Genomic DNA, 20,976 nt, shown 5'->3' with positions numbered 1-20,976 from the left:
TGATCTAGAAACTGGACTGACTTTCTTTAAATTAATTGAGACTAAAGTGACCAAAATATTTTAAAACTTTGTACTATACCTGAAATGTTTATGAACTTGCTTCAATCACTAACATACAGTGACATGCTTCATGACATTGAAGTATATATGGGTATATATGCCAAAAATCAGTTTTCGAATTAAATTTTTTCCCTCATATAGGCTCAGATATATAAACCACTAAATATACCCACACTGTGATTAAAAAACCTATGGCACTGAGTCTCAGGGCTCAGATCAGCTAACTCAGGTTCATGGGGTTTGCCCTGAGGGACTATAAAATTGCAGTGTAGATTCTCAGGCTCTGAGACTCCCAAGAGTGGAGAGGGCCTGAGCTCCAGACCGAACCTGAATGTCTACATTGCACTTACATAGTCCCGCAGCCTGAGCCAGCTGACATGGGCCAGCTGCGGTTGTGGGCAGTTCACCAAGCTACCTGAGAATTTTTTGAGAAGCCACTAAACCACAGAGTGGAGTTTCAGGTGAGCTGCAAACTTTGTGTTAAGTTTAATACCCTACATCTTTATTAGAATGAATGTTTAGATTTAAAGATTGCACATTTTTATTCTAAATTATTTTTGAAAATTTTAACTCACTTGCCAATATTTTCTGAGATTAGGATTTTGAGCTTCCCCTACTATAGCCAATGAATCGCTTAAAACAGTTTGGGAAGTGAAGCTTTAGGTGGGGGTACATCAGCTACTGTGGGGCAAAGATAGGCTTCTAGACTTGAAATTTGGTAGGTAAGTAAGTGAAAATCACTTTTTTTTTCTTTTCAAATTTTAAATATGAACTTTCCAAAAACTAATACAAGTTTATATGATTATGCTTGAGTATTGGAGGCAAAATTATTTTACCTTCTTTGGAGTGGTAACATTTGTAGTTTTACATCTGTAAATTAGATGTATGCATCTACTCAGTCATATCTTTTCAGGCACAGCTCAAACACATTCAGGCTCACAGAGTAGAAGAGAAAATTTGAATAAGTTCTGAGGTTGGCCATAAAAATCATTGTATTTTTGGCCTTTATAGTTTTTATTTTTTAGCACAGTGTAACGAATTTTAATTTTGAACTGAAAAACATAAGGGAACTTATAAGAAAATATGGTTTTAACCTCTCTCGCTCTGGGTACCCCTTCTAAATATTGGCACAATAACTGCTTTTCAAAGGTTTTCATCTGTGGCCTCATAATGGGCTGCTTTAACTTCGATGTCCAAACTAATTTGGCAAGTTTTTAAATGAATGTGACTTGGTGTTTATAACAAAAGCTAAATAGGGCACCTGTGAATGTGAAAAGCCATTGAAAATTAGGACTGTGCCAATCGTAGAGTTGGGTTTACCTGCTGCTCAGTAGTGAATAACTGAATCCTTTTGATTACTTTTTCTGTATCTTAAGTGTACTGGTAAATCCTGAAAATTAACTCTCTGAAATATGGCATAATGAGATTCCAAAGTTTTGTGTGACTTCCACATCACGTTGCCCCAGTTTGCAAGTAAAAACTCTTTTCTAACCACCAGTGCCAACAACTTGGAATCTGGTAGTTGAGCTCGTTCTTTCTGCCTTGTCATTACCAGTAATCTTCCCTCACTTATGCCTATGGTGGAATACTATTTTTTCTCAGTAACTCATTCAATGAGTAGCAGCACATGTATAACTGAGAGCAGAATTTTGCCCTGCAGTTTATACTTTTGTTTAAAAAAAAAAAAAAATTTGAGGAAGAATAAAATTCAGCTCTTTTCTTGGGCTTCTTTTTATTAGAAAATGCGGTCAAATTAGACAATGACCTTGAGTGGTTGTATTTGCTAACATGAAGTTTAAAGGAGACTTTGCAGTCCAGTCTAAACAGGGGCAAGTCGTGTTTGACATAATCAATGGGTGGACCTAAAGTCTGACTTAAGTCTTGTGTAATACCATGTTAGTTTAATCCAGTGCCTCAGGTTTGTATTCTGATGACTCCACCTTTTCTATTGAAGACAAGCCCATAGTTCTGTGTCCTAGGACAACGCAAAATTTAAAAAGAATTCATAAAAATTTATACTAAATCAAGTATGACTGAGTACACACATGAAGCAGATTGATTAAGAAGGTGCCACTTTTATGTAGTCACTTTTCTGACCATAACAATGCTCGAATGCAAGATTCTGAACTAATTCAAGAGCAGAATATGTTGAAAATGAATTGACAATTCTGGTACTGTGTTTTGTAGGCTATAATATTCGAGTAGGTGCTAGGAGCGAGCAGTTGTGTAAATCAACTCGTTAGGCTTTATGTGACAGAAGAATAACATATTTTAAAAGAATCTTCCGTAGTTGTTTTGCTGTTGGCCCCTAATCGTTGATTAACATATAAGTAAACAAATACGTATCCACTTTAACATACTAATGAGTTGCCTGCATTAAGTGATTTGTGGCATCTAACTGCTTCTTCTCTTCCTTCCTTTTTGTCACCCTGCAGTGTTCTGTGCCAAGGTCTTTGTGGCTAGGCTGCTCCAACCTGGTAGAGAGCATGTGCGCACTGAGATGCCTGCAGAGCATGCCCAGTGTCAGATGTCTCCAGGTGCCTTTCTTCTTTCTTGTTGTAAATGTGTTATGCGTATACTGTGAACGTTGTTAAACTCTCTCGGGGCTCTGTTTAATCAAATTAAGTCTGCTAAACGTTTTTTGTGCATCCTTCTCTGAAATCTTCTACCTAACTTTTTGTAGGAATCATTAAGAGAGCTCTGTGTGAACTTGATTATTTTTTCAGTGGGGGGTGGTGAGCTTTTGTATTTGTTGCTTGAAGTTGTGATACAAATAGTATAGTTGTGCATGTTGCCTGTTACATTTTGCTTTTTCATTTTTGGTTTAAAAACTTGTTTTAATGAGCTTTGCCAATTATTTTAAAAACTACTTGCAATGTCCTAAATGGCCTATAATACAATTTTTGATTTTTCATATAGAGGAAGAGATTTTTATTAGTGTGGTCCTGGTTATATCATTGTTACCATCATTGTGCATGTTTGAATACAGAACAGTTTTGTTAGCAGACAGTCTTAGAGCTGTTTTGACTTATTTATTTATATAGTTCTTGATTTAAAAAAAGATAATATGGTAAAGATGGGAGCTCCTATAAATGCAAGACCAATAAATCTTAAATTCCTTTGCTCTTCATTTGTAGTAAATTGTGTAAATCAATCCTGCCTAATTTATAGGCAGTGACTGGATGGGGAGGGGGGGAGAATTTCTCTTTACGATTGTTTGGGCAGAGCAAGTTTACAAAATAGCAAATTAAAAAAAAAGTAGTTTGTGTATTTGGTATGAGTGAAATGTTTTGAATCCACAAGAAACATAACTTTGAAAAGAAATACAGAGCATATGTAGTAATTTCTATGATATTTTCTTAAGTACTATACACTAATTCATAAAATGTTTAATAGCGCAAATATATACTGTCAGTATCTCTCCTCTATCTGTATTGTTAAAATATTAAACAAGAGCAGAGTTCAGTGGTGCAACCTGTTTCATGTGCACAGGAATTTAAGAACAGAAGGAATTGCTTTTGTGAATAGAAGTCCTAGCAGTTCAGATTCTGTTTGAATTTAAGTGAACACCCTTCAGTGAAATAAATCTTTCTGAAAATGACCTCTTATTTCAAGAAACCATCTTTTTTTAGTTCTGGTAGATTTGAGGTTCTCATTTTAAAGTTTCAGAATGCTTCTATCTCAATACAAATGTAAACAATAATAGGAAAACTCAAGTATTACTTTTTCAGAAGACTTGTGTTTGAAAGCATTGCTAATAAACCAAATGTAAAAGTAAGAGAATTTTCTTCCCTGCTATGTGTCTAGGGTTGGATAGCATAATCCAAGATGGATTAACATTGTAAAATCTAACCATAGGTTGACTGAAATGGAAATTCCAGTCCGTAGTGTTACAGTGCTTGCGTTATTGTATTCATGATTTGGGTTTAATACAAGCCAGTCTCCACCTTATCCCATACCCATGACACATCCTGAAGTAGGAGGAAATATTTTTTGTACTGTTAACAGCAGGGGTTCTCAGTTTTTCCATGTGGGACTCCAAAATCAGCTGCAGGTTTTTGTCATGACCATAGTCCTTTAGTTACACCCACAATCCATTGTGGCTGTGAAGTATTGTGGAATTTGGTTCACAGAAAGAAATCATGGTTAGTTTTTTGAAGGGGCTGGTAGGCAATGGTGAGGGAGATGAAATCTGCTGGGTGGTATAAAGTAGTGGTGGGTTCGGTGGCCTAGTACTGTTGTTTTAAGGCTTGTTAGAAGGTGGTAGTGAATAGGTTTAGGAAGTGGTTGACTGCTGTGAGCAGTGGGGCTGAGGCAGCTGCCTGTGTACCACCTTTAAATAGTATTCCTCATAGTTGGTAGAGCTGCTCCTCTTCCCTTAGTTCACCAGCTTCTGAGAGGCCTTTGATATCACAACCCTCAGCCACTCTCGTGACCCACTTTGAGAAGTTTGGGTTTCAGAATGGGAAGGTTGTCTAAAGCAACACTTACCCTACTGGACTCTTTAAGATATCAGTTTGCTGGGCTGCAGATCTCAAGAAGAAACTATTGCAGGATCCCCACATGGTGCGGAAGTAAACTTTCAGAAATACAGCCCAACCTAGCTGATAAGTTCAAATTCCATGTTATTTCACACAGGGTTTATACCCATTCACTCGTAGCAGACTTAAGGTTCAGATACTGCGAGGCATCCTTTACCATTGAATCTCAAATAGCTTCAAAACTATCACAAACTCTTTTGTAATCAGCTCTTCAGACACTTCAGTCATTAGTCAGTATGTTCAAAAAATCAACTTAGCCAAGTGGTGTTCCCCATAATTTAATTTTTATTAAAACAATTCACAATATTAATACAAGAATACATATGAGATGTCCAGTGGATATCATTACTAGAAAATATACAAAAGAGATACAAAATCAGAGCTATTACTAGATAACCTTTCATAGTGTCATCTGACATCTAGATGGTATGGTGCTCTATAAATTCCATAGATAGAAATTTAGACTAGAGGAGAATGTATATTAGCTTGTGTGCAGTATATTCATTGTATTGGACACTCACTTTGGCCATGTTTCTTTTTATGCTATAGTTTACCATTAAAGGAGCACGTTAAGAAATATACTATATATTGATTGCCACATTGGAATCTGGAAATCTGTGCGATATCATTGATGTGACATGTTATAATTATGCAAGATACTAGCTAGTGAATCTGTGATGTCTGGACATACATCATGAAACCCTTAAACATTTTCTCAATTTGTGATACTTAGTATTTGTGAGCTCTCATCTGAGTTTGTTTTAATTTTAGCTGCCATGTCAAATAGTCATTACATGTAACTGCAGTGAAATGTTAGTGTCAGAGCACAACATGCACAGGGTGTAGTATCCGTTAGTCTTAGCAGATGGCACTAATAAGATCCAATAATGTCTGAATGTTCAGATTCCATCTCCACTGATGAGATTATTGTGAAGTTGGCCAGAGTGGGTTCAGTATTGTATGCAGGGATAGAAATGGTTTTTACAGTGTCTGATTCCTGTTTCAACTCTGGAGATCTACTCTGTAGAAATTCCTCCCTGGCATTAGTCCTGTATGTTGCAACTTCTGAGCTTGAGCATTCTCTCGGTATCTTTCTGTTTTGGATAAACTCTTTTGACAGATTGTGTAGAAAGTGTGTGGTATAATTTAGTGGGAGCTGTAAATGGCAAAAGATTTGGAAGGGTCCTGTTTAAGGATCACTGACCATTCATATTTGACCCAAAACATAAATTTCTGGAAAAGCCAGCTTTTACAAAATCACGACAAGTGGTATGCATCCAAAAAAAAAAAAAAAAAAGACATTTGTTTTTAAGGAAGTAATTTCCCTCTGATGTCTGCAACCCAAATACTGCCACACTGGGAATCTGAAAGTGAAACTGACTTTTTCTTCATTCTTATGATAGCAGACACATTGATTGTCCTTCACTTTTTCTAGGCTAGATGTCTGAGTTGTTTTAAAAATCAGTGTTCAGGTAAAAAGAATTAGAGTATATACACTAGCTGTGCTTCATGTTCCCACAGGACAAAAGTAGGGCAGTGACTAATGCAGTTTCAGAAGGAGAATTAAAAGTTACACAGGTAACTCCTATTTGCATTATGTGCACAAAAACCTCCTGCACAGATGAGAGAATAGACCAGAATGAGGAAGAAGTGAATACTCAGTGGCTTGTGAGTGAAGAATGACTTCAGTGAGCCCTCGTTGAATCTTTGACCTTTTCAAATTGTGTAATGCTTCAAGAGTAAAGTATGATGAGCTTAAAAGATGAATCCTGAGATTAGATTTACTCTGACTTAGTTTGCATAACGAGAAATGTCATTAGCATTCATAAAATTAACCAAACCCTCTTCAAACCCAGCCATAGGATTTGACCAAAAGTCCTCTGAAGCCAGGGAACTGGATATTATTCTCCAAATGAGAGCTGACCATTGTTCATCTATTTGCTATGCTTCTTTCATGCAAGCAAATTTATTGTTTTTCATTGCTGTGGCATGCTAGTCAGGCATCTTCAGTCTCTTGTGGATTTTCCAAGTTGACTCAATCAGTGTATATGGAAAAAAAATATTTTTTGCCAACATGCATTATTTTGCATTTCTGCAAGCTGAATTCTGTACCATGCTACTCTATTGCTCAATACATTTAAAATCATCTGGAGATTCTCAGTCACATTTACTAAGTGAAATATTGTCATCTGGCGCTTATTATTAAGATGGGTATATTAGAAATGCCTTATGTAAGTACTTGCTTGTTCGTTATAAATATTGGGGCCCCATTTTCTTGGCCACTTTACAAGCTTAAAATAGACTGTCCGTGCACCCAAATGTTTACCATCTAGAGGTGTTATCCTGGAATTAAATCCACACAGGTGGACCCTTGCACCTGTGCAAAAAAAACATGGATTTCAGTTGTTTCTCTGGCATGGATCTGATTGCAGTATCCAGGACCTAAATGAGAGATCAGTAAACTTAACCTACTTGTGTTGAGCCACTAGTTCTGTTTCTGGTTTTATAACATAGTAGTTAATGTAAGAACATCCAGAATTTTGGGAGTTTATCTTAGTCTTGAAATTTTTACCTGATGCCTCCCAGACAGGGAGAGAAAAAGCTGATGCCATGCTTCTCCAAAGCCATGCTCCTGCATTGTAAAGGGTAAAATATTGTGTACTGTATTTAATTGTAACTCAGTTTTCTGTTTCATTATTTTAAAATAATCTGACTTTACAAGGGCTATTACAACAGCAGCAAGACATCACAAATATTCAAATTTCAAGAAATATATTTGTAGATTAGCAAGAGCTCGTCAAATAACACAAAAAGTACTTAACTATTCAATCAGTATTCCTTCCCACTCCTGTGCTCACTGTGCAGCCACACACAAGGTTTGGAAACTTAAACAGATGTTTCAGAGGGCTAAACTTACTAGCCATGAACAGATAAAGAATCCAAGGAGGGCCAGTGCCCATGTGAAAAGCCGGCTTGCCTCTCCAATATCCCAGAAAGGGGAGGGTGGTAGGATCTTCTCTGGGGACTCGGTGTGGATCCTGCTCAGGTGCTCCAACTTTTATATCAGCCTCCAGTGTCTCCAGTATTTTATCCCTTCCAACAGGGGATCTTCAGTACAGTACCCCTCTCCATACCTTAATTTTTGGGTTTTCCCCCCTGACAGTGGGTTAATTCTTCCTCACCATTAATTGCCTCACAATCTGGGACTCATTACCATGGGATGTTGTGATGGTCAAAATTATAGTTGGGTTCAAAAAAGAACTATAGTTCATGGAGGATAGGTCTATCAATGGCATATAGTGTATTTTGTAAAGCAAATGAAAACTTAATAGTGTGAAGATTCAGCACCATCACTCTTAAAAACAAAGTAGAGAGAGTCCGCTTTTTTGTTAAACAACAAAGTGAAATTTAGTATTCACTTGCCTAAGCTCCCTTTTGGTATTCTTTCATAACAAAAATAGCTTCCCAAAATAGTAATGTGGTATTTGGGTCTATTATTCAAACACCAAATGTCAGTACAAATAATGGAACTTTTCATATATTAACAAATATTCTTTCAGTTAAAAATGAAATACTGAGCCTTTCATTTGTGGCTGACAAAGTTGTATGAACATTAACTCTCACAACATACCTTTGAGCTAGAGATGTTATCAAACCAATTTTAGGCAGACCAGCTGAGGCACAGAGAGGTTACGTGGCTTGCCTAAAGATACACAGTGAGTTAGTGGTAGGTGGGGAACAGAAACCAGTCCTCTTGACTCAGTCCCTTACTGTGTCATTAGACAGGCTGCTTCCCTACAAACCCTCCCTCCATGCTTAATATCACAACTTAGAAAGTGGTAATTGGTGGTCTGTCACAGCTCAGTTTGTGCGCCTTTTCCAAAGTGTTATTTTAGTGGTTGTGCAGTTTTAAGAAATAGGTTTCTCTGAACATCCAGACAACTGAAGGAAAACTTATCATGAAACTGCCAGAGGCAGTTTCATGATTAGATATTGAATTAGGACATAAAGTTCAGTCCATGTCATCACTCAGTATTACATATCCTGGCATCATCTTCTGATCCTAGTTGATAAAGAACCAGTCTTGTAGCAGTAACAAACCAAATCTAAAAAAAAAACTTATTCAGGTGGATTGAATATGTGGTTAGAAGCCAAGCACTAGTGAGTAGTAATTTTGACTCTGCTAATGATTTCCTCCGTGGCCTCGAGCAGATCATAAAATATTTGTTTTTCATTCTGATAGGTAAGAATTATCATTCATTTTACACATCTTTAGGGGTTTGTGAGAATTAATATTGAAATGCTAATTATCATTGTTTAATATTGATAGCAAGAAGATGTAATCAAATCTGACTAGAATGTTCAAATATAAATCTTAATTAGAAGGCCAAAAACTAAACCAAAGCTGCATGACCCTCCTAAAGTTGATGTAGCTGTTGCCTCGGTAGAGGCAGTTATTTCTTCAAAAGGCAGATTATTAGATTTTGTGACAATAGCGCCTGTCTTGCATCTACCTGCTTTCCATCTGAGCATAGATGGAAAGTATTTAAACACCTACCTATCAGTAAGAATCAGACCTGAAGGCACTGCTGCTTTAGATTTTTTTTTTTTTTTAGCTGCTGCTTCTGTATCCAACTTATTCCTAGACTCTGTTTCATTTCCAGACCAAGAGCAGTTAATGAAGCAGCCAGAAGACAGCTCTGAGATTAGGACGTGATAGGCATGCATCCAGGTAGAATATCTGTGGTTTTGTTTTGTTTTGTTTTTTTAAATAGGCTGAGGATAGGATTACCAGGGAACTCCTTGACAAAGTAGTATTTTAAGGTGGCAGATGAAGGTCTGTCACATTTTCCAGGCAACGGGAGAATTTAGATCTTACAGAAGTAAGCAGCCCTTCTAAGCTACGTTTTAAAATTCCACAGATCATAGGTGCTGTTCCTGAGGACAGTAGACCAGGACAGGTGGCAGACCCAGCTTCAACAGATGACCATTTTGCAACAAGAACAGTGGGTAATGCCCTCCATCTTTTAGAGGACTTGGGGCCTTTCTGGAACAGATTCTTCTGGTATTCAGAAACTGTGCCTTCACCTTTTTGGTAAGATGGGAGATGTACAGCCTTTGCTGGCCATTTCCCATAAAATTTCAAAGATCTACAAAACAAACATGTTCCGTTTCCCATCTTCCCAGATAAATACTTCCAAATGGGTTTAAATTCATCAGCCTTGAAAAGGGAATGCTACCAAGAGACCTATTCATCTTTCTTTTGGTTCCCAGGCAGTCTGGCAGAATTGAGCAGTTGTGGTCCTGAAGTCAGTGAACAAATATTGCAGGAAACTAAAATTTAGAATGGAGAGACTGAAGTTCTGGAATGCATGCTGTCTCTCAAGACATATATCTAACACCTCTCAATATAAGGGAAATTATCAGAGGGGTAGCCGTGTTAGTCTGTACCCCCAAAAACAACGAGGAGTCCGGTGGCACCTTAAAGACTAACAGATTTATTTTGGCATAAGCTTTCATGGGTAAAAAACCCACTTCTTCAGATGCATGGAGTGAAAATTACAGATGCAAGCATAAATATACTGACACATGAAGAGAAGGGAGTTACCTTACAAGTGGAGAACCAGTGTTGACAGGGCCAATTCAATCAGGGTGGATGTGGTCCGCTCCCAATAATTGATGAGGTGTATAGACAACGTTAGCATAGATCAAAGTCCACAGATGATCTTTACTATAGTGGGCAGTAGAAATCTTTACAGACACCTCTTCACATTCACAAAGCAAGATTTGATTTGACCTGCAGTTATTTCCTGAGATCTTCGAAGGACCTTTTCAAGTCAGGACTTTTAACTCTAATCTGGTCACACCTGGCCTGCACGTTTGAATGGGGAGCTCATTTGTCTTAATTTATGCTGCAGGGCTGCTGGCTTTAGCAAGAGGCGTCCTGGAATATAGATCACTGGAGCTTGGGGCCATCTGTCTGGCATTCACTAAAAGATCACTTGAAACATCACCATCTTTTGGTGATAATGGGCAATCCTTCCTTATGGCCTTTGAATGAATGAGGGCATCAAATCCTCTTGTCCGCACAAGAAAGCAGTTTTCCTGCTCAAATGAGCTAAAAGATTTTTCTTACACATGGAAGAAAAGCTCAGTTCTATAGATGATTAAGTAGGCAGGAGGTAGAACCACTAAGCCTTCCCTAGTGACATTTTAAATTGCTAACCTAGGAATTCTGAGCTCCCAGTTATGCACCTGTTCACATCCAAGCAGTCCATCATGATTCACAGGTTCTACTCCATGAACAAGAGGTAGTAGCTCCGTATATCCTCTCACAGTGCTGGCCCAATAGCAGTGCTTTATGCTTTATTTCATTTGCTGTCCTGTCCAGAACAGTGTGGAAAAAGTTAAGGTCTTGGTGATTATAGTGGTTATACTGGGCTTGGATTTCAGATATATTGCCCTTCCAGCCAATCTTTGAAACGCTGCTTTTGACGGTCTTCCACAAGGAAGCAGAGACTACTGTTATAGTAGCTGTCAGTCCATTAGGTGAAATAAGGAGCAAATTAGTGTATATAGGCTACAGTTTTCTCAGAAGTTGTAACTGATTTTAATCACAGGTCTTCCTATGAGAACCATTTTATGATTGTAGTTGTTAAACTGTAGGAACAGCATGTGGAATTAGATGATACATGCGTCTTTAGTATGTTTTCTAGTGCTTTGCCCAATAGTGCATCCACCATTTCTCTTGAGAGAGTGTTCAACAGTCTAATATCTCACTATAAGGATATCTATTTATGTTCAGTTGAAATTCAGAATTTCTTCTAGTTTCTCCCTTGTTCTGACTTAAATCTTCCTTCTTGGAGTATACACCCTTCAAATAAATTGGCTCTATCCCAATCCCATAATAATTGTTTAGCCAAGATCTAAGTAGTTCTCTTAATCTTTCTGCCTCTGTTCTTTTTAGTCCTTTGTTTTGAACTCCATCTAATTTGTCTGCCTTAGTTCTGGATATCTCTGTCCCAGAAAGAATGTAATGAAGATGCAGTATCACCAGAGTTGTGTATAGAGACTATTTACTTCCATGCCCTGTGACATGCCTTTGTTTATATGGCCCCAAATTGCTTTGGCCTATTTTTGGATAGATCAGGTTGCAAAATCATGTCTAATTAGTCCAGAGTTTCCCAGTCCTTCAGCATTATTACTTCCCAGTTCTCTTACTCCCAGCTGTACTTGTCTGTTGATTCTCCCCCCCTCCCCCCCCATCAAAATCTGGATTTTCTTACCTTATTCTGAGCAGAATCTCCTTTTTTGGGGGGGGGGGGGGTACCTGTATTTCTGATCTCAGTAGGCCTCTGTTGTCCTCATGCTTTTAATACAGATTTCATTAACATGCATTCAATCTTTTAAATTGTTGCTGAAGATGTTAAATAAGTTTGGATCTCTCAATGATCTCTGATAAAATACTAGACAACTCCCCTGGATTTGGTATATTGCCATTTACTACTGTTCTCTGTTTACGGACCTTCAGTCAGTTTACAGTTCATGAGTATATTTGTGCCAGTCAACTCCAAACTAATTTTGCATGTAAGATTTAATGAGCTAATATCAAATGCTTTATGAAAATCTAAAAATATGCTAGGAGTCTGGTGGCACCTTAAAGACTAACAGATTTATTTGGGCATAAGCTCTTGTGGCCAGTCCTTGCTTACAGACAGCCCCTCAACCTGAAGCAAATACTCACCAGCAACTACACACCACACCACAGAAACACTAACCCAGGAACCAATCCCTGTAGCAAACCTCGTTGTCTACTCTGTCCCTGTATCTACTCTAGTGACACCATCAGAGCACCCAACCACATCAGCAACACCATCAGAGGCTCATTCACCTGCACGTCTACTAATGTTATATATGCCATCATGTGCCAGTAATGCCCCGCTGCCATGTACATTGGCCAAACCGGACAGTCCCTACGTAAAAGAATAAATGGACACAAATCGGACATCAGGAATGATAATTTACAAACACCAGTAGGAGAACACTTCAATCTTCCTGGACATTCTATACCAGATTTAAAAGTAGCTATACTTCAACAAAAAAAACTTCAGAAACAGACTTCAATGAGAAACAGCAGAACTAAAATTCATTTGCAAATTTAACACCATTAATTTGGGCTTGAATAGGGACTGGCTGGCTCATTATAAAAGCAGCTTTGCCTCTCCTGGAATTGATACCTCCTCATCTATTATTGGGCGAGGACTACATCCACCCTGATTGAATTGGCCCTGACAACACTGGTTCTCCACTTGTGAGGTAACTTCCTTCTCTCCATGTGTCAGTAAATAATGCCTGCATCTGTAATTGTCACTCCATGTGTCTGAAGAAGTGGTTTTTTACCCGCGAAGGCTTATGCCCAAATAAATCTGTTAGTCTTTAAGGTGCCACCGGACTCCTTGTTGTTTTGGGGGATACAGACTAACACGGCTACCCCCTGCTACTTAGAAATATGCTGTATCTTTGGCAATCACTTGTCTAATTACTTTGGAATTTTCAAAAGCAGTCAAGTTTGAAGTTTAAGAATATCTGTGTATATTATTTATCCAGAAACTCTATTTATAATATACACAGTGCTGACTCCATTTTCTTGTAGTTGGACAATTCACTTTTCGTGATTTTGTGTGTGTGTGGAGGAGTTGGAAAAACTACAAGTGACTAAACATCAGATTATTCTAAGGCTAGGGTTTCTGTAATAGAATATATGTTGTAATTTTGCATCTTCTGACACCAGCTTTTTTTACTATAAAAATGTTGAAGTAGTCTAATTGCAGCCCTTGCAATTTTCAGTTACTTTTGCAACCTCTTGGGCGGGGTGGGGTGGGGTGGGAGGGAAAGTACTTCTTGATGTGTCGTGTAATTGTCTCTTGAGCCTAATCTGTTACTGTGTGTTTATACTCATTTAATAAACAAACGTATAATGTAGGATTAACAAGCTCATACTCTTCCTTTGCCCTTGGTTTCAGACAGTAGATCGTACTAAGTGCTGTCAAAGCACTTCCTTCAGTGATTCTTTAAACATTTTGTGATTCTTTTCACTTAGGACTTTAATTAAATAAATCTGTTTATTTTTAAGTAGAGGAGAGTGGTTATTTGCTCTACTTGTCTTACCATGTACCTAGTGTGTCCTCCTGCCCTAGCATCTTACTGTGAACTAAAGCATCCTCGTCAGTATATTTCCTGACCAAAAGAGCAGAGATGCTGTTCTGTGACTTTTGTTTTAAAGTTAGGAAGCCTTTTGTATTAACACTTGTATAAATTTTATATCTCAGTGTTCTCCCCAATGCTCGTTAAGTTTACAAATATCCTTACTGGGACAGTGGCCAAATTTTGACCATTTGAGGGGACTGTGTCAGTAACTCGTTAGGCAGCTGAAAATCCCACCTAATTTGTAACAAATGGAGCAGATTGCATTCATCACCCTCTATGGTATGCAGATGGAGCAGGTAGAGACAGCACACTGGGATATAAGATGTGGCTAGGTTGCTCATATATAAATATGAGCATTTCCAGATCATGTGTAGTCTTCACTGTACAGCCATTTTACAGGTGGTAGTAATTACAATTGCCTTTGTTAGGGGGTGGGGTTTTGGTTGCCTGGCAAACTGCTAATTTGTAAATTTCTGGACAAAGTCTACCTATGTCACCTGATGTAAGTAGTTGTAAATTTATGAAGAGTAACACTTGCACAGGCAGAACCAAGGGCCTTTCAGTGGATCTTCATCCTGCTTGCAGCTTTGAGAGCCAAACCAGTCCTGGCAAGGACTTAGCTGTCTCCCTCTAAACAGCCTTCCAGTTTGCGCTGCCTTTGCAGCTGTTAGTGTGCAGACATAGACCTCTTTGCTGCCTTTGAATTCTTTAAAATTTTTAGTAAATTCATTTACCAATTCAGTAGCTGTTTTGTCATATATTTGCGTGTAGGGCTGTTTTGTGTAGAATTGTGTGCCTAGGGCAAGACTGTTTCTTTGACTCCCTACTGAGAAACTTCACTGAACTTCTCCTTTTTGCACCAGCCATTTTTCAATGTTCCAGGCCAAACAGAAGAATAAAAATAAACCAAAGATCTGCTCCAGCTTATCCCCTTTCATAGAATGAGGTTCTGTCCATTTTCTTGCTACTAAGACCCAGGGCTTTTACCTTCTCTCAGCCTGGAAAGGGCATGCCACTGAATCTGAAGAAGGAAGCCTCTACAGAAAAATGTACCCCAGTTACTTTCACAAGCACAGATCAGTGATCCATGGGTATTTCTTCAAAAGCAACACAAACTACCATAACCAGTTCCGCTCCCATTGATTGCAGCTCCAGCTGATCGGTGTCCTCAGTTCCAGCAAAAACCTATCCCATCCCCCAAAAGAAGAAGAAATTACAAAGCAAAACTAGCCCAATAGACTTAACAGCTAGTGGGGAAGAGGCCTTTCAGGCCTGTCAACTCTCAACCAGTAGTGTGCCAGTCACTGTATTGCTTAGGATCCTCTCAGCCAGACACTCAAATTCACACCCTCCCCAGCCTGAATCAAGATTTACTGGAAGAAGGAGGTTCTTACCATCTGGTCTAGCCTCATATTCAGTGGTGGTATCATGAGATTTTCTCTCCTAGGTAAAGCGCCTTGTTTTTGAGATCCTCCCCAGTAATCCAGAGGCATCTTTTTCTCTGGTGTATGAAGAAGTCAGATCACCAGAGATTTAAAGGACCACCCACCTAAATCTTTTGACTCCATTGAGGAAAAATTAGTATATTTTGCATTTCTCTTCCTTTATAAATCCAGAAAAAGAATCTTCAGGCACCCCAAAATAGCAGAAATAATTACAGGGCCAGTTGCCAGAGAAAACTGGTATAATGCTGTTTCAACTGGCATTCCACAGTGTGACTGGGATAACTAAAACTGAGGCATTAGCCAAAGGGGAGAGTGCAATTTATAAAATCCGAAGTAGGTTATCATTGTCCTTTTGGGGCCTTCTTGTGACAAACTGCTGTGCAGGTCACAGAAAGGAAAACCAAAAGTAAAAGCACTAGGAAAAATGTGCATACTTATCCTGAGAGGAAGTACAACTCTGTCATGAGAGAAGGAAGAAATGCAGAACAGACTGTTTGCAGGTGTATTTTTAGACTGCTCTGCCCGGGAGGGTTATTGCTGGTCTGTCACTTCCACAGGAGAAATGAAGAAGGAGCAGGAAGATAAGGCAGTGAAACAATGAAAGAAGAAATTTCCTTAGGATTTGAAATTGGACTCATACATTACCCTGCATACACACTGGCCGATGTCTTACCAAAAGAACCCATGACAGAAGGATGGAATGCTCATTTGGGAGAAGGTAGGAAGCAGCCTTGATGGCCCTACAAGCATTAATAGTGTCAGCTTGCTTTTCTGGGGCCATTCGTGGATGGACAGATGCTCTTTTGGAAGCCCTACATTGTAAAGCTAAGAAAACTCAAAGGACTTAAAAGGTAGTCTGTTCCAAAGTTTCTCTCAACTCACTGGATACACTGCAGTTCTTGCCATGTAGAGCTATCCTGTATGAGTGATTTAAGATCCTGGGAAGGAGGCAACTGCACTCAACTCCGAGCTGTATCAAGTGTATTAAAGCGGAGAGGTCTTTGGGGAGCTGCTTTACTAACTGGTGGTAAAATCCTTTAAGTTCAGAGATCTTTCTCAACCTAATAGAATATAACAGAGACAACTGAACAAACGTTTGTCGAAACCAATCAGCCAAGTATGGTAAAACTGATACAGCAGAGGAAGGTTGCTCCAGATGTGAATTTTCTGGACAGAGTACTTGCATGACTAAACAGTCTGACTCCCAAAGTTTTCACTACAAAGTGGGAGAACAACCTGTTCCTCATGGAAAAGAAATGGCTTCTCACCACATCAGGCAAGTGAGTTTTAGAAACTATCCGAAAAGATTTAATAGAATTGGTCAGGATCCTTAACATAAATTCGTTCCTGTCTCCAGCCTAAAAAAATAAAACCTCACAGAAGTGATCAGATGTGCATCAGCTTCCTTCACACCACCTTCAGATTCTTCATCGATGAGTTTCCTCAGCACAAGATAGGCTGTAGTCTGTATCACGTCCTGTTTTAGTGCCCTAGTGATCAGTAGAGCAGTTCATTACCTCACATTTCTGAACAAGCATGTCCCAAAACCTTGAAATCCAAGATGGAAACACTCCAGACTATCCTCGTGGCCATTGGATAGGAATCTATAGTTTCTGTGCATGCCCATCTTAGCTTCCATGGATTTCTGCCATATGCCTTCAGGAAAAAGCATTTCAGGGCAGGGCTGTATCTTTTGGGTTATTTCTTATCCCAAAATGTCTATATAAAAGACCTCACTGCCCTAGCGGTCTTCCTAAGAAGTGTTTAGATGTTAAACCTCCCCTGGCTGAGGAAAGGGAAAGTGTGTAAATGGGGATATGATCCACACTTTGGAAAATAGTTGCTTTCTAATAAAAGCCAACTCAGACCCTTGCAATTATCCACCTGGAAGCCTGGACAGACATGATCATTCAGTCTTAATGCAAGCACATATGTTTCTCGGTGCAAGAGAGGCCGTGATCTGCATCTCATCCTGTTTCTAGTGACTGTCTAGGAATTCTCCATTGGGCCAGCTTGTATCTTCCTGGCCTTTACAGGCGCTCCTTCTATTACCATCCCAGTGTATGCTTCCTTAGTCCATAGCAAGGATTAAAATTCCTGCAGAGGTAACTAGATCCCTCTGCTAGTTGACATGATTTGGCCAGTCACTGTGATATCAAAGTCTGGAGGGCTGGGGAGCTTGTTTTTTTTTTATGGGGCAGGGCAAGGGACATGCCTCCGTGAAAGAGGAAAAAGATGATATTGTACACTGTTAATAAAATCCCATTGTAGAACGTGTTGAAGAATTTTTAATTTTCAATAGATATTCGGGAGGAGTGGAAATGATTGAGTTTCTACATGTATATCCTTTCTTCAGTTACTTTGAAAGCAATACATTCCATTACTGTTTGATGCTGTCATGATAGGCATCTTAGAAATACTTTGTATAAATTCATGTTTTTTCCTTTTGATTTCTTAAGTGTTTTTCTAGCTGTAAGTTTGCAAGTTTTGGAAAAACATGTTAATGCAGTTAGACCTACTTCTAAAAATAATAGAAGAACATGTCTGCCGAGAAATGCCCTTTAAAGAATTCCTTATCTAGTCAGGTGCTTGTAGAGGAGGAAACAGTGAGTAAAAATTAAGTCAATAAGGGGGAAAAAAACATTTCTACTCTTTAAAATCAAGGCCTTTGTATTTAGTTAATAAATAAGGAGATAATTTAACAAGTGTCTGTAGGGAATATGAATGTGTTGAGGGGAAAAAATTATGTTTTGCACTTGGGTTAGGCTACTGAACACACAGATTTATTAATGATGACTAATACGTAAAGTTTAAAGAAATGGACCTGATCTTCCCTACTTTTGACATGGCTGTGGAATCTTTAATTGTAGGATTGTGTCATGGTAGTGGGATTAAAGTTGGAGGTTAATGCATTTATATAGATCATCTAGAATTAGTGTACTAATTGACAACTTTAGAATATCAGAACACTATGTGGGGTGGCCTAGGGGCCCTGTTTTTAAACTGAAATTTTAGTTGGACAGAAAAGTTAAATTCTAAATATTGCTTGTATCAAAGAAAATTAAGGTTTAATTATTTTTAAGTGGTTTCCTTTGAGAATATTTCATGGAACTCATTGCAGAAAATATTTGTTACTGAATAACAGTGGATTTATTTTCTCTGGTTTTATAAGATGTTCAGCAGCTATTGCTTAAAGGCCTCTTCTAGTTGAAGAACAAAACTAGTGAGACAATGAGCCAAATCCAAATAGCTTGTCATTTGTGTATGACTGTGGTAATTGCATGCGCAGTTGTGCACAAAACTGGGAAAATCATACCCTCTGTCTCCAGCATATAACAATCTGTTGAAGAGATGAGTAACAACAGGAGTGAAAAATGCATAAAATCCCAGAAGGATATTTCTGTAACATCACCAGAATCCAAAGAACCATGCAGGACATTAAGCTCAAGTGAATGCATCAAAAATTCGGTCTGATATTTGAACACAGTTTCTCCATACCTTTGTCATGGCTGTAAAAGTGCCATAGAGACGACAAAGCCATGTCCCACAGAACTTTTCCAAACTGAAAATCACTCTGTAAACCCAAGCTGCATATATTCAGTCCCAGAGCACAGCACCATTTACTGAAAGGAATAACCCTATTTCACAGAAGATCATCCCACAGATCAGGAATGATCTCCTGGTCCATCAAGAATAAGTTAAGAGCAGGACTGTCAATCCTTCCAAGAAGCTGCTCTGTTCACAAACGTAGCAGTTGTAGAAACAATGACACAATTGGGACAGCCACCTGTTACTTCTGGCCCTGTCATCCCTGGATGGTAAGAGTATAGATAATACCTGGAACTCCTAACAGGTAGTCAGTACATCCTATGAAAGTTGCCATTCACTCTTAAATATACAGTCCAGCCATTCAACATGAGACTTTTGCATACCAGCCTGCAGTCACTACTCTCCCTTTTCTAAGTTAGTTAATGAAGAAGCTGGCAAAAATGCTCGATTGCAACCTATTAGCAGCTGTTATTTTGGATCTCTGTCAGACTCCAGATCAGGACATGGCACAGACAGCAGTTGTTGATCTAAATAACATCCTCCTGTTCATAGACAAGAGAACTGTATCCCTCTTCATCTTGTTGGACCTCTGTGGCATTTGATTCCATTGTGTCCAAAAAGCTCTCTGATAAACATAAGCTCCTTGAAATGATTCAGACTGAACCCAGAGATAGGCTAACTGTTCATCGACCTCCAGAGCCTCTCAGTGCTTACTTTTACCCGTATAATTCAACATCTTTCTGAAACTGATGGGAGACTTGGTGAGCTGACTAGGGCTGAAGAGCCTGCAGTATGTGGGCCCCCTTCATCTAGTTTGTATTAAATCTAGAGAGTCCAGTTACCCAGCTTTAAAACCTAGCAAAAATCTTCACTTGAGTGAAGAAAAACCAGCTAAAGCTGAACCCAAGGAAGATTGAAAAAAGGGCTCTGAAGAACTAGGAGCCTCTGTAACATCGCCCACTGTTGGCATCTGTCCTTAAATTGTCAGTCCACGGCTTTAAAGTCCTTTAGGAATTTTCTGTGTTTTTGGATGCCCAACTAGCCATGACTACAAAAGTATACTTACATTGGTGACTGGCCAGACTGCTGTGGCTGAGAGGAATATCAAGGACGGGTACAACTCAATGAGTGAGCTGTCAAATCTATAATAGACTAACATAAAAAGGCATAACACTGAAAGAATATTTGCTCTAACCTTATTACAAGAATCCAAAGAACCATGCTGGACATGAAGCTTAAGTCTAAACATGTCTTTAGAGAAAAATGGGATTTATAGGAGACATGGCCCTATTTTTGGAACAGCCAACTGTTTCTAGTTTTTTTATTGTGCATTATTCATATTTCACTCTTGATACTGTTGCATCTTTATATAGACTTTCCTGTCCGCTTCTATTCCCACACTTGTTTACTCCTAACAAAAGAAATTTTTAAAATGAACAAATTAAAATGAGGGCTAGCAAAAAGGATTTGCATTCTGGAATTTGGTGGATTGTATTGGTTTCTCCAGTTTCCACAGTACATCCCAAAGGTTGGATAAAGTAATTATAGATTCTTATCTCTTTACATTACCAATTTAAACTTCCAGTCACTGGGAGGAGGGGGAAGGAACAAGAACAAATATCAGCGGATGCAATTTTGCTTCATAGGGAGACGGAGAGGGATTGTGGAGGAAAGGAGTGCAAATATCTGAGCCTGAAAACTGGGAAGAACAATTGGGGTGTCTGTAAAGAAAACAGTCTTGAATATATAGTTAAAACTGTCGCTGCTTTGACTTTTCAATCCAGGAGTATACAGTGAAATTTTGACACTGCATACATGTGGTAGTTTTGATGTGACTGTGAATCACTTAAATTATCTTTGTTCACCTGCTTTTTTTCAGAATGCAGTGTATGTACTTGTCACTCAATTCATTTTCTTAGTTATATGCTTGTACTCCTCTTTTATTTGTATTTTTCTCCCCTACAGCACCATTTTGTTCATGGGCATAATAAAAAAAACTGCTTCAGAGATCCTGGTTTTTTGTAAGTTTTATAAAATGGAAGAATATGATCAAAAGTATTTTGATAGTAGGTATACAGAAATTAAGAGAATCATAAATTGGGAAAAGAACTGTTTAATAATCTGGAATAAATTATATATATGTATATATTTTTACTTTGGTGAATTTTGTGCCT

At 38.6% G+C, this 20,976-nt stretch overlaps 1 protein-coding gene across 6 annotated transcripts in view; it reads left to right on the top strand.

Moving 5' to 3' along the window:
• The window catches only part of FBXW11 (F-box and WD repeat domain containing 11), a 122,483-nt gene that overhangs the window by 18,098 nt on the left and 83,409 nt on the right, over positions 1-20,976 (top strand). For 3 of the 6 annotated variants that reach the window (XM_037905984.2, XM_037905987.2, XM_027833606.3), the window contains one exon: positions 2,496-2,597. The exons of the other annotated variants lie outside the window; for them this stretch is intronic. In XM_037905984.2, coding sequence (XP_037761912.1) covers positions 2,496-2,597 — 102 coding nt within the window. The remainder of the gene's footprint in view (positions 1-2,495; positions 2,598-20,976) is intronic. 6 annotated transcript variants of the gene reach the window in all.

Source organism: Chelonia mydas, chromosome 8 (assembly GCF_015237465.2).
Source record: "Chelonia mydas isolate rCheMyd1 chromosome 8, rCheMyd1.pri.v2, whole genome shotgun sequence".
NCBI lineage: Eukaryota > Metazoa > Chordata > Testudines > Cheloniidae > Chelonia > Chelonia mydas.
The sequence above is the reverse complement of the archived record's forward strand: the minus strand, read 5'-3'. Positions and strand labels throughout refer to the sequence as shown.